We start from the raw sequence: 14216 nt of genomic DNA on the forward strand, positions 1-14216 counted from the left end.
TGTACCACGTGTGCCAATGTACCTTCTGCTGAAGCAAACCTGGCAGAACCCACTGGGTGGGCTGGCAGGGTTTGGGGGGCTCCAGAGCACCTCAACTTATGTTACAGACACAGGGAGAATGTGAGACAGGAAAACTTGGGGTGAAATTACTGCTATTGTATTGTACTGAAGCTTTATCTGAGGTGAAATCGGTTGAAACAGAAAAGGAAGTTGCCAGCGATGCCACTTCTACCCATTTGGGGCTGGGACTGTTGAAATGCTAACACTGATTTTTTTGGAGCTACTTCTCCCTCGGGAATTGGCTCATTCCACCTTTTTCCTGCTGCCTTAAGGCAGGTCAGAGTCAGCTGACCGTGCACTGGCTGGAGATAAACATGTACAAATTTAAGTGAGGGCAAACAGAAGAAGGGGGTGGTTGGGAGGGCTGAGAAGTCTGACTGCCTTTGTCCCTCCCTCAGGTGCTGTCAGCAGCCGCCGCCGCCGGCGTGTCGGTGGCTTTTGGTGCGCCCATCGGAGGAGTGCTCTTCAGCCTGGAAGAGGTAACCTTGGCTCTTGAGCTGGGTTAGTGCAGAACTGGCCCTGCTGGGTTAAAAACACAGCCCACTCCTACCTGCCGGGCTGTGGAAAGCAGAGCCTCTGGAATACTGTATGTACAAGGCCAACCTAAAAGCTAGTTGGGGGTTCAGGTAATTCTTGTGAGTGCTGGAGGGTTAATTTTGGATCATGTCTGTCTGTAGCTTTGCCATAAACTGGTTGGTTTCCCCTGGTCTGTCCATGCTTGGCATTGCTGGCTGCTCACAGCCACAGCTGTGTTTTCCATATAGAATCACAGAATCACTGAGGTTGGAAAAGACCTCCAAGATCATCGAGTCCAACCTGTGACTGATCCCCACCTTGTCATCCAGACCAGAGCACTGAGTGCCACATCCACCCCTCCAGGGATGGGGACTCCACCACCTCCCTGGGCAGCCCCTTCCAATGCTTAACAACCCTTTCAGTGAAGAAATTCCTCCTGTTGTTCAACCTGACCCTCCCCTGGCAGAGCTTGAAGCCATTTCCTCTTATCCACTCTCCTGAGAGCTCTGTCTCAGGATACTGGGGAACAAACTTCTCTGGCTTATCAACCCCCTTTTCTTCCCAAGGAGCTTCTAAACCTTGATCTCTTGATCTCAGGTGTGAAAGGATCATGACTGCTTGCCTCAAGGCTTAGCTCAGGGGAGGGCCATGGTGGCTTTCAGAGGAGGGCTGGGATGGATTTGCTCAGCTGAGCACTAGTTGTGGTGGCAGCGATAGCAGGTGCTGCTGTTTGGCACTTTGGACCTTGCAGAGCCACACAGTTCTCCAGAATCAGCTCGTGGCTGATGTGTAACACCTTTTATTATCCGAGTGAGTCGCTTCAGGGATCACAGAGGGCACTTGCTGCAGTGGAAGTGGTGAGGCCAGGGCCCATCCCACTCATTGCAACCCCTGTTGATCGGGAGCTCCAAATCAAGCCTGGGCTGCTTGGCTGGAGAGGAGGGAATGAGCCAGCAGACATGGATCTCTGCCCTGGCTCTACTTGCTGCAGTGGGGCAGTGACAAGTGTTAAGGTGACCAAATCTGCTTTGTTGTTGCCTTCAGGTGAGTTACTACTTCCCTCTCAAGACGCTGTGGCGCTCCTTCTTCGCCGCGCTGGTCGCTGCCTTCACCCTGCGCTCCATCAACCCCTTCGGGAACAGCCGCCTCGTCCTCTTCTACGTGGAGTTTCACATGCCGTGGCACCTGCTGGAGCTGGTGCCCTTCATCCTGTTGGGAATATTTGGTGGACTCTGGGGAGCTTTCTTCATACGCAGCAACATCGCCTGGTGCCGGCGGCGCAAGACGACCCGGCTGGGCAAATACCCCGTGCTGGAGGTGTTTGTGGTCACGGCCATCACAGCCATCCTGGCCTTCCCCAACGAGTACACCAGGATGAGCACCAGCGAGCTCATTTCAGAGCTCTTCAACGACTGTGGGATTTTGGACTCGTCCAAGCTCTGCGAGTACGTGAATGATTTCAACAGCACCAAGGGGGACGACCTGCCGGACCGCGCTGCCGGCCCGGGCGTGTACACGGCCATGTGGCAGCTGGCTCTGGCCCTCATCATGAAGGTCTTCATCACCATCTTTACCTTTGGCATGAAGGTGAGGCTTGCTGTAAAGGACTCCTGATCTTAAAGTATACTTTCCTCCCTAACTGGACGTGTTTTCCCCCCAGGCTCTGCTATAAGGTGACAGGTTGGTCCTGCCCCTCATACCTGAGGGCAGTAGAAACCTTTCATCCTGAGTGTGAGCACCAAAAGCTGTCACAAAACTGGTGTCTCGGGGCTCCACATCCTGTTTTCCAGACACAGAATTGTCCTGCTTCCAGCCTTTTCGATACATATGTAGTACAGATGCAACAGCTAATTGCAAAGCAATTGATACCTTAATTTGTAAATCCTTAATCATAGCTGTTCCTTGCTCAGATGGTTTGGAACTCATTTGGTGCAGCCTCTGGAGCTGCAGTTGTAGTGCCCAGGTCTGAGCTCTCCTGCAGTGGGGTTCACGTGGTGGAGCTGAGTATCTCCCCTTTCCCCCAGTCCTCAAGGGTCTGTCTGGAAAGGTGACCCCACCACAGAGGTTTGGCATCGTTGTTGCCCTGAGGTGGTCGCTGACATTCCAAGGCAGCCATTGAGTCTGCAAGAGAGACAGACAGGGTGTGACAAAGCTGTATGGCCACTGTGGAAACGAAAGGGGAGGGAGGGAATTCCCTGACTTCAAACAACAGGTGCTTTCAGAGTCCTGGAACAGCACAACGGAGCTGAAATGTGCTGGCAGTGGCTTTGCTGGGTGTCACTTGTGCTGCGTGTGCTAATTCCCTGTCACAGTGGAGTTTGAATTTCTGGCAGGGAAGAAGGATGATTCCACACCCAGTGTGTGAATGAAGAGAGGGGGAAAATCCCATGCCTGCAATAAACATGTGGTGTGTGGTTGGAAAGGCGTGGAGTTAATGGTGTGAGGGTGGAGGTTGGTGATGTTCTCTTTTGAGAAGAGCTTGTTCTGTTCCACACCAACCAATTGTGTGGCTGGTTCTCCTGGTCAGAAAGGAGACAATTCAGACTCTCTTGCAGAAAATTTGGAGCACAAGGGTGCAGGAAGGGCAGAGGGGACAGGGCTTGGAGTAACCTGGTCTAGTGGAAGGTGTTCCTGCCCGTGGCAGGGGGTGGAACTCAATGAGCTTTAAGGTCCCTTCCAACCCAAACCACTCAAGGATTCTCTGATCCTTGACAGTTTTTATGTCCCTGCTCATTGCATGGGGGTTGGACTATAGAAGACCTTTAAAACACCGCTTCCAGCTCCACAGTTCTGTGACTTTAACTCCAGCAAACCCTCTTAACTGTGTCCGTTTGGGGGTTCCATCCCTTCCATCCGTGAAGCCTCCGGGCGCCGGCGCTCACCCACACGTTGTTCCCACAGGTGCCCTCGGGCCTCTTCATCCCCAGCATGGCCGTGGGGGCCATCGCAGGGCGGCTGCTGGGGGTGGCCGTGGAGCAGCTGGCCTTCTACCACCACGACTGGGCCATCTTCAGCGGCTGGTGCAGCCAGGGGGCCGACTGCATCACCCCCGGCCTCTACGCCATGGTGGGCGCCGCGGCGTGTCTGGGTAAGCACAGCGCTCCCTGGGGCCGGCCCAAGGGCTGAGGCTTGGCTGGCCATGTGAAGAGGCGTTGTAGGGGTTGAAGGTTGGAACTCGGGTGATCTTAGAGGTCTTTTTCAGCTTTAATCACAGAATGGTTTGGGTTGGAAGGGACCTTAAAGATCATCTCGTCCTGCCTCTCGGTGGCTCTGTGGTGGAGGAGCTGCAGGTGTGGCAGGCCATCGAAGCTGGCTTCACCTCCAGAGCCTCAGGACACTTAGCAGAACGTGCCATGTGTTTCTCATCCTGTTGGTGTTCTTTTGCCAGCCCCAACCTGGTGCTGGACATGGCAGGCTCTGGTGGGGAGCTCCAGAGTGGGAGCCAGGACAGATGAGGCTGCCCAGGGACTTACATTTTCCTATAGGATTTTTAAAGTAACATGTTTTAATTCATTTTACTTCCTGTTCTGGCCTTAAGTCTTGTGATGCAATTCTGCTTTCAAGTGTTTTTTGGTAACACTTCTTCTTCTTGGCTGAGTTTGAGAGATTGGGTGCACGTGATCCAACTTCACTTTCCAATCCTCCCAGTCCTGTAATTCCCAATCCTCTTCTCCACAAAATATGTGTAACTCTTAAGGCATTACTTTATCAGGAGAAACTCTCAGGAACAATAAAAACATGTTACCAAACCCCATCTTGGACCTTTTTAGAAGGGATGCAACTTAACTGATCAACCTGGTCTAGTGGAAGGTGTCCCTGCCCATATCAGGGTGTTGGAACAAGACAGACTTTAAGATTCCTTCCAGCCTTCTGGGATTGTTTGAATGTAATTGGAAAATAAATAGAAATATGGAACATAAATCCAGTTCAACTTCATTTACAGTTCTGTTTGCCACTGGGCAGTGCTGAAGGGCCCCTTTAGGGGTTGGGTATTGGAACAAAACTCCTCTGAAATGTTTGGGAGTAGCTTTGGGACTTGAATCTCAAAAGCATAATTAAAATGTGCCGAGACAAAACCACACAGAAACCTTGCACCCCATGCCACGGACGGAGGGTTCCAGTCAATGTCAGTGACTGGTACCAGCTGGTACCAGTGGCACCCTCTGGGGTGGCAGAGGGTGGGTGAAAGCAGGTGGAAGATCCCCCAAATCGCCCGTTTGTGTCATCTGCCTTTCCCGTGCTGTGCCTGCAGGCGGGGTGACCCGAATGACCGTGTCGCTGGTGGTCATCATGTTCGAGCTCACGGGGGGGCTGGAGTACATCGTGCCCCTGATGGCAGCAGCCATGACCAGCAAGTGGGTGGCCGACGCCATCGGGCGGGAGGGGATTTACGACGCCCACATCCGCCTCAACGGGTACCCCTTCCTGGAGGCCAAGGAGGAGTTCTCGCACAAGACGCGGGCCATGGACGTGATGAGGCCGCGCAAGAACGACCCTCCCCTGACGGTCATCACCCAGGACAGCATGACCGTGGAGGACGTGGAGACCATCGTCACAAAGACCACCTACAGCGGCTACCCCGTGGTGGTGTCCCGGGCGTCCCAGCGCCTGGTGGGGTTTGTCCTCAGGAGGGACCTCATCATTTCCATTGGTAAGACACAGGGAAGTGCTGCTGTCAGAGGCCTTAAATGCCAGCTGCCATTAACCTGAGGAGTTCAGACACCCCTAGTGCTGGTGGCTGTGCTTCCTGGTGCCTCCTGCTTGCATTGGATGTGAAGGACAGGGTGGCTTGTCACGGAATCCCAGAATCACTGAGGGATCCCAGAATCACTTGGAAAAGACCTCCAAAGTCCAACCTGTGACCAATCCCCACCTTCTCACCCAGCCCAGAGCGCTGAGTGCCACGTCCAGTTTTTCCTTGAACACCTCCAGTGATGAGGACTCCAACACCTCCCTGGGCAGCCCCTTCCAATGTTTAACAGCCCCTTCTGTGAAGAAATTCCTCCTGATGTCCAACCTCCCCCGGTGCAGCTTGAGGCTGTGTCCTCTTGTCCTGTCACTCGTTACCTGGGAGAAAGGGCCGACCCTCACCTTGCTACAATGTCCTTTCAGACCCTTGTAGAGTTGTCCAGTGCCATTACAGTGTATCTGCTGAGTTTGTGAACTTTAAGGCATGGTTGTGAAGTGTGAGGCTCCTTTCCAGCAAGAGCAAAGCCTTCCTGTGAACTGGTCATGGCTCAAACCTGTCTGGTTGGTCCAGGTGGGTCGAGGGAGGTGGGTCCTGAGCTCACTTTGTCTGTGGCAGGGCTAGAGGGGTTTTATAATTGTTTCTTCATCTGCAAATCAATTCCACGTGTTCCCTATCTCTTTTCTGCCTTGGTTTTAGGATATTCAGTACAGTTTTTGGAGCGTGTGATTGTTGCTCTTGCTCTCCTGAATCAGTACCTGGGCAAATGCTTATGTCAATAGGGAACAAAATATCTAGGAACAAGTGCAGTGTGACATTCTGTGCATTGCCTGCCTTCTGTGAGGCAGCTCTGTGGTACCACCACGAATTCCTGCCCTTGTGTTCCTTGGAATCTCCAGGGATTCACTAAGAGTGATCCTGTCTCCGAGCTGGGCACAGGGACAGATGGTTGTGAGCCACAGGAAGGGATTTGGGTTTTCATGGTTAAATATCCCAAATATTCTCAAATATTCCAAATCTCCAGCCTGCTGTTTGGGCTGCCAGGCCAGCCAGCTCCCAGGGAGTCTTGGAATGCTGCTGTTGAGTTGCAGTGTGGCAGGTACCCACGTTACCTGTGCGTGCTCTTGTGGGAAGGTCTGAGGGATGGCCAGTGCTTGACATGTTTTCCACTCCTGACCCAAGTGACCTCCATGGAGCCTGTGCAAGTCGTTAAGGGCTTAAAAATAGTCCTTTAACTGCTCTGCATGGGACCCAAATCGGTGACTTATAAAAGTACAAAGCATTTTATCTACTGCCTCTTAAAACTGGGAAGTTAAAGATCTCTAGAACTTGTGTTTACCTGGCCAGAGCACAATGCTGAGGTGCAGCAGCCTTGGCCTTGGGCAAAGCATGTTCTGGTCTCACCCCTGGGGTGGAACTTTGGAGACCTTGGAGGTTCTGCTGTCTCTTCTCCCAGGTAGCAAGTGACAGGAGGAGAGGAAATGACGTGAAGTTGTGCCAGGGAAGGTTTAGGTTTAGGATATTGGGGAAATTTTTTTCATGGAAGGGGTTGTCCAGCACTGGCACAGGCTGCCCAGGTGGTGTCACCATCCCTGGAAATGTTCAGAAAATGTGTGGATGTGGCACTTGAGGACATGGTTAGTGGTGAACATGGTGGTGGTGCTGTGTTGATGGTTGGACTTGATCTTAAAGGTCTTTTCCAACCTTATTGACTCTGCGATTCCATTAGAAGAAAGGCTGGAAACATACTCCCTCCCTCAGTGGGGGAAGAAGCAGCTCAGGTGAAAGGAAGGAATGGACTTCTAAGGGCATCCAGTGTGGGCAGAGGAAGGGGAATGCTCTTCTATTTAGAAAAGGAAAGGAGGGCTGATATTTAATCAGGTATTTCTTCTTCCAGAAAACGCCCGGAAGAAGCAGGACGGGATCGTGAGCACTTCAATTATTTGTTTCACTGACTACTGTCCCCCACTGCCTCCGAGCTCCCCCTCTGTGCTGAAACTCAGGAGCATCCTGGACCTCAGTCCCTTCACAGTGACGGATGAAACGCCCATGGAAATCGTCGTGGATATTTTCCGCAAGCTGGGATTGCGCCAGTGCCTGGTCACTCACAACGGGTAAGAGCCCTGGGGGCCCTGGGTCAGAGCTTCCTCTGCTCTCAAGGGGCAAAGGGGACATCCATGGGCATCCCTGCTGGATGCTGGAGCAGTTTTTGCCTGGAAGAAGGGAATTGTGACAGCCCAGTTCCAGCCGGAGCAGGAAGATAAGGGCTGTAAGGGAGAGGCCCAGCTGCTGTGCTGATGGGTCTCTGCAGCTGATGGGCTCAAACCCCCTCCCAGACCTGTCCACGTGTATCCTGGAATTTGCTTTGGTGCTGATAAGAGTAGTTTGAGGAGGGGAAGGATGAGAGCAAACTGAGTGATCCATTCCTGGAGCATGGCACCAGCAGGAATTCTCTCCCTGCTGTGGTGCCTTTGGATCAGCCACTGCCAGCCTCCCCCCCCCCCCCTTGCTCTGTGTGCTCTCCATGGATGTTCTTCCCAGCTCCCTCATTCCTGGCCTGTCTTTGGGCATCTTTTTAAGGCCCAGCTGCCAAGTGCTGGGGCTTTAAAGAGCTGCACCACATACACTTTTAGAGAAGTTAAGAAGTTAATGATTATTTATTTATTTAAAGACCTCGTAGCAAGGTGGGGGTTTGGCTCTTCCAGGTAACAAGTGACAGGACAAGAGGAAGTGGCCTCAAGCTGTGCCAGGGCAGGTTCAGGTTGGATATCAGGAAGAATTTCTTCATGGAAGGGGTTGTTAAACATTGGAACTTCCCAGGGAGGTGGTGGAGTCCCCATCCCTGGAGGTGTCCAAGGAAAGACTGGCCGTTGGACTGAGTGCTCTGGGCTGGGGGACAAGGTGGGGACTTGATGGTCTTGGAGGTCTTTTTCAACCTTAAGAATTCCATGATTCTATGATTAATATTAGTCTTTTGGTTATAACCTCCTTACTTTTTTGGTGTAAAATACCAATGGAGTGTCTGCTGAGGCTTGTGAGTGTCACACTTCATAGAATCCCGGAAGTTTGAGTTGGAAGAGACCTTAAATCCCATCCAGTGCCACCCTCTGCCGTGGGCAGGGACACCTTCCACTAGCCCAGGTTGCTCCAAGCCCCGTCCAACCTGGCCTTGGACACTTCCAGGGATGGGGCAGCCACAGCTTCTCTGGGAAACCTGTGCCAGGGCCTCCCCACCCTCACAGGGGAGAATCCTTTGTGTGAGGTGTCACTTCAGATGCCAAGAGGTTCTTCAGCCCCTGCAAGGGCCTCAAATAGCCCTGCCAGGGACCCTTCTGGGGGTGTCAGTGCATTAAAAACGTGTTTCATTTTCCAGGAAGCTGCTGGGGATCATCACCAAAAAGGATGTACTAAAGCACATTGCACAGATGGCCAACCAGGACCCAGAGTCCATCCTCTTCAACTAGAGGCAGACTGTAGGAATCGTGTGTCCACACACATGGAACTTTCTAGCCCATCCTGGATAGACTTTCCTATTTTTATTGAGACCATGGAACTGTTTCCAGAGTTTTCCTCCATGGAGCCGAAGAAGATAATTTTTTTTCTACCAGATAACCAATTGCACTACGGAATCTGTGGAACAGGATCTTCTTTTTAGAAGAAAAATAGACTTTATTTACGTTGCTTTTGTGAAGTTGCATTGGAAAGATTCCATGAAGGAGTAAAAGCAAAATGTTAGAGAATTGTATTTCCTCCTCTTCTTTCATTGGAACTGTTGTTACTAAGCTGGGGAGGAAAATCCAAGGTGTTTGTGCACCTCCAGAGGTGTGGAAGGAGCAGGATGATCTTGCACAGTGTTCAGGTGGTGGCAGAGGGACATGGCTGTACTCAGGGTGGTGTATTCCCAATTAGCCACTTGGGAAAAATTAGAACCTTATAAAGCCAAAATAGGGGAGGGAAAATTAAAAATTGGCCAGCTGAGGCTGCTTGGCTGAAAGAAGATAAAAAACGCCAGACCAACCCTCCCCCTTAAAATTGGGCCCAGTTTCTGATTGGGAAGAAGCTGGTTTTAATTAATTAGTGAATGTATTAATTACTCTGCCGCTGCCTTGCCAGGAGAACCCCAAGGAGGAGGCAGGAGGAGTTCACAGATGTATTCCCCTCCTGATCCCTTTTACAGATCCATGCCCAAGGATTCCACCTCCTTGATTTCCCTTGAGCATGTAATGAAAATCCCGGAGGCCGAGCCCGATGTTCCTGCCCTTTCCCAAAAACCCTGATGGTGTTGGACATTGCACAGGTGACCTCCTCCTCCTCACCACCTGTCCCACCAGAGAGCCTCACACCCAGAATGTCCACAGGGATGTGTGTGCTGATCCCTGCTCCCTCCTCACGCCAGATCCCAGCTGGAGAACTTCCAACAGGGCCACTTCCCTGCGGCACTGCTCCAGGTCTCCTCTGGCCAACAACTATGCAATAAACCCTTCCTAGCCTGGTCCACCACCTCCCTCTGTGCTCCTCAATCCCTGTCCCAGAGCTGACCAAATGATTTTCCTGTTAATAAAACTGTGCCCATTCCCTGGAGCTGGGGAGGTTTATGGATGCTGGGGGAAGCTGATGCTGTTCGTCACGGCCGCAGTTGTTTTACGCTCCGTGATAAACCTGTTCTGGGGGGAGTGGGGACTCCTGGCTGGACTTGGCTGGAAGTTGGGTACACCTCAGACTCTCTCAAATGCAAGCAAATTCCTCATCTTTCCATGGAGCAAAAGCCAGATACTTTATCTTCCAAAGCCATCCAGCAGCCCGTCCCTGCTGCTTCCAGCCAGCAGCACCGTGGTGATGTTGGAATTCTTGTACAGCTCAAAGCTGCCTCAGCTCGAGATGTCACTGACAGATCCTATTCCTTCTGCTTGGAAAATAAATGCCTGGCCTGGTTTGTGGTGGTTTTGTGCAGGAGATGGTTGGAATGCTTTGTGTGCTGCTTCAGCCCGGGCCAGCAGCAGCTCTGCCTTTAAATGTCTGTTGTTGTTCTACTTGGAGGGCAGGCGGGTGCTCTGGGGATCTGGGGCTGAGTCCAGGGAGGAACCTGCCTTCTCCCACTCCCCTGGGGGCTCCTTCCCAGGGATGCCTGTCCTGCACATGCTGGCTTCTCTTCCCTGTGGCACACTTGGAATACCAGAAAGACAAAGCCTTTCCACTTTTCTCTTTACCTTATCATACGTAGGAGGGCTCCAGCTTGAAAAATATGGTCCCTGCTTCAATTAGATCCACAATCCATGAGCAGATTCCTCTCCCAGTGGGGAGGCTGCAGCAGCCCAGTGCAAAGGTAAGGGCAGGAGGTGCCAGAAGGGAAATCTCTGTGCAGTATGAAGCATCCAGCTGGCTGGAGAGTCATCCCAGATGGAACATCCCAGCTGGCTCGTGGGTCATCCCAGCTGCTCCTGGGGAAGCAGAGGGCAGGGAGCACAGTGTTGGAGGGGACAGCAGCTGCTTTGCCATCTGGGAACGTGGGCTTGGGGCAGGAAACACCTGCCCAGCAGCTCTTCAGCCATGGGTTTGTCTGTCCCCTGGATTGTTTTTTTAGTGGGAGAGGTGTCCTGGAGAAACTCCTGCCTGGGAGGGTGAGAGTTTGGGAAAGGCAGGGAAAGCCCGGTAGGGCTGGGCTTTAGGGAGGCTCTGGCCTTGGTGTGGGCGGGATTTCCAGTCGTCACAATGCCAAAGTAAATGTGGTGCCAATGGGAGAGTAGGATGGGAACATTCCAACAGTCCAGGGCCTTTCCATGCCTCCTGCTGGGCAGATCCTTTGAATGTGGAAACTAATAATTTTCCTGCTTTAGTGGCTGGAGGTCTGGAACGTGTGGGCAAGGTGGAAATGGGAGCTTGGAGCTGGGCTTTGGAGCTGCTCTGCCTGTCTGCAAAGCCTGCCCACCCTGTTATCCCACAGAAATGGTGTTTGTGCCAAGAAAATCCTCATTCCAGCTCCAGGCCTATTTCTGAGCTGTAGTTCTCTTTGTAGGGAAACCTGCAGCAAAATTACCTGATCCTTGTTGCTGTGTTGGCTCCAGCAGGGATGCAGGACATGAGGCACATGTGGGGAGGTTGCAGGGATGGGTGGGTGTATCATTCCATACTGGGATTGGTGCTTCCCTTCCCTAGTGAACTGAGGGCTATACCAGCTCCTGGCTGTTCCCCATCTGCTTTCATTGATTTCCTTTAATTTCTACAAAAATAATCCCTTTCTGGCTCCAGTCTGACAGAGGGCAGGGTTAGTTTGGAAATCCTTCCCTGTGAGGGTGGGGAGGCCCTGGCACAGGTTGCCCAGAGAAGCTGTGGCTGCCCCACCCCTGGAAGTGTCCAAGGCCAGGTTGGACAGGGCTTGGAGCAACCTGGGCTAGTGGAAGGTGTCCCTGCCCATGGCAGGGGGTGGAATGAGGTGAGCTTCAAGGTCCTTCCAGCCCAAACCAGTCTGGAATTCATCAAAACCTCTGTGCAGCAGAGAAAATGAGATACCCCTTCCCTGGGGCACTTCCAGCTCCTGAGAAGTGTTTTGCCCTGTCCAGTTCTTGCTCTTTACTCCAGGAGGAGCCCTGGGATTCCCTTCAGCAGACAGCTGTGGATGCAGGAGATGAGTAACCCAGGAGGAAGGGACCTAGAGGGGGTTACCATATCCTTTTTATGACACATCATATATTTGGGAGTCTCCTGGGGTCGAGGGCTGGCTGTGCTCAGCTGTTGGATGCGGGGTGGGAGTGGGGGGAGGTGACTTTGAGCCTCCCTGCCTGTGGCAGGGGCTTGGAACGAGCTGGTCTTTAAGGTCCCAACTCAAACCAGTCAGTGATTCCAGGACTCCGTCCTAGAGCTGGGGTTTGAACGGGACAGAAAACGGAGAATTTTCTTTAAAAGTGGAATTATCTTTTCCTGGTGCCTCCAGCTCGTCTCGTTGGGGAAATAAAGGGGAAAACTGCGTGTCTGTGGTGCACGAGGCCCGTGAGCCTGGATCGGGCTGGCTCAGCACTTTCCTTGTGTACAGCTCCGTCATTCCCAAGGGCAGAGCCGGGGCGGGGCCGGGGGCGCTGCCAGCGGGGATGTGTCTGCGAGGGAATGGGGAGGAATGGGGAGGAACAGCCGCTGCAATCGGCTCCACCGCCCCGGGGGCTGCTGCTGGGAGCCAGAGGCTGAGCAGGGAAAGGCAACTGGCACTGGAAAAGGAGAGAAACCCCCTGCGCAGTAAAGAAATCCCCCTAATTTCTTCAGTGGGACCTCGGGGAAGGGGCTGGGAGCAGCATAGCTGAGATGGGATCGGACTAAATGGCCTTTAAAGGTCCTTCCAACCCAAAACGTGTGATTCCGTGATGGATGAACTCGGGCTCCTGACTGCAGCAGCACTGGGTCCCCTCTGCTTGGTCACGGTGCCCCAGCATTAATGTTTTCCCGAGGGTTTAACGAGCATCCTGCCTCCTGCAACTCCACGAATCCTTCGTGCTGTAGCAAAAAGGTTTCTGTTTTTGTCTCCCTTTTTCCAGGCTGAATTACTGCCCGGGGGGGAGCGGTGGCTGGTGAGGTGCCCTGCGCACCCTGGGGCAGAGCGTGGGGCGCCAGCAGCGATGCTGGGGTCACACCCCGCTGCCTTTCTTTGTGTGCTTTATTTACAATGTCCCGAGGAATGATTTCCCGGGGCGGTGACGTGTTTTTTGGAGTGGATTTCCTCCTCCCGCCACAAACTCGGGGCGGGCTGGGGACTTGAAAGTAAAACAAGATCTTGTCTGGGAGGAGATGGAGGCTTGGAGGTGGTGATGAGGCTGGCTCGTAACAACAAACGGGAAAAAAAAGAGCCTTTGAACGCAGGATTTATTTAGAGACAAAGGGTCGGGGCCGTGAACGCCCTGGGCTGGGCTCCTCTGCACTGAGGTAAAAGCAGCTCCTCTGCAGGGGAGATAAGAGGGTCCTTTGTCAGTGGCTGCAGGAAGCAGTTTCTGCCTGGATCGAATCCACGTGGAGAGGCCATGAGAAATCAGGTCAATGTGGAATTGTTATTAGTGCAGCAGTGACCCCCCACCGCTCTGTTTAGAGCAGGAGGGGATCATAAACTCATGGAATGGTTTGGGTTGGGAGGGACCTTACAGATCAGCCACCCCCTGCCATGGGCAGGGACACCTCCCACTAGCCCAGGTTGCTCCAAGCCCGTCCAACCTGGCCTTGGACACTTCCAGGGATCCAGGGGCAGCCACAGCTTCTCTGGGCAACCTGTGCCAGGGCCTCCCCACCCTCACAGGGAAGAATTCCTTCCCAGTATCCCATCTAACCCTGCCCTCCTTTGGCCCGAGGCTATCAAGGAAGGATTGGGAACTCTTGGAGCTGTCACCACAAGGATGTGCTGCCTGGGGAGCTGGAGCTCTCGGTTTTGGGGAATTTCATTATTTTATCTGCATGGCTGAGCCGGAGGGATGTGCTGGCACAGGAGGCACTGGGAAAGCAGCCCTGGATTGTGTGGGATGATCTGCCCTGTCTTTGGCACTGGAAAGCCAAACTTTCACTGTGGGAGAGGTTTGGTCCCTGCACCGAGGCTCCTGTTCCCCCAGGGCACGTGTTGTGTTCCCACAGCACGTCCCCACCTGCCCTGGCCTCACCCAGCTCTGCCCTCAGCTGCAGGGAGGGATCTGGCTGGGATCCAGGGGGAAGGCCACGGCCTCTGCTGCTGCTGAGCATGTCCAACAGTGCAGTACCAGGTGAAACTTTGGGCACTATGTTTGTAGAAGTATTTGAGGTGACTGCATTGTTCCCCAGACTGAGTTAGATGCAAATGAAGTGAATTGGTGATGCCAGAAATAAAGAGTTTCCCCAAATAAGGGAACTGTTGTGACATTATTTAGTAATGAATCTGTTGAAAGCAAATGTCTGTTGTGGCTCCACCACACCCCTCCTTCCAGGACCTCAAGCATTGGTGGTATTTCTACTC

At 52.9% G+C, this 14216-nt stretch overlaps 1 protein-coding gene across 5 annotated transcripts in view; it reads left to right on the forward strand.

The window, feature by feature from the left end:
• The window catches only part of LOC113973683 (H(+)/Cl(-) exchange transporter 5), a 36642-nt gene extending 26366 nt beyond the window's left edge, over window positions 1-10276 (forward strand). For all 5 annotated transcript variants that reach the window (XM_027696097.1, XM_027696098.1, XM_027696096.1 and 2 more), the window contains 6 exons: window positions 459-539; window positions 1621-2163; window positions 3478-3664; window positions 4829-5227; window positions 7161-7377; window positions 8637-10276. In XM_027696097.1, coding sequence (XP_027551898.1) covers window positions 459-539; window positions 1621-2163; window positions 3478-3664; window positions 4829-5227; window positions 7161-7377; window positions 8637-8727 — 1518 coding nt within the window. In that variant the 3' untranslated portion in view covers window positions 8728-10276. The remainder of the gene's footprint in view (window positions 1-458; window positions 540-1620; window positions 2164-3477; window positions 3665-4828; window positions 5228-7160; window positions 7378-8636) is intronic.
• The last annotated feature ends 3940 nt before the right edge of the window (window positions 10277-14216 follow it).

Source organism: Neopelma chrysocephalum, unplaced genomic scaffold, assembly GCF_003984885.1.
Source record: "Neopelma chrysocephalum unplaced genomic scaffold, ASM398488v2 Primary Assembly neopelma1_105, whole genome shotgun sequence".
In the NCBI taxonomy this organism is placed as follows: Eukaryota; Metazoa; Chordata; class Aves; order Passeriformes; family Pipridae; genus Neopelma; species Neopelma chrysocephalum.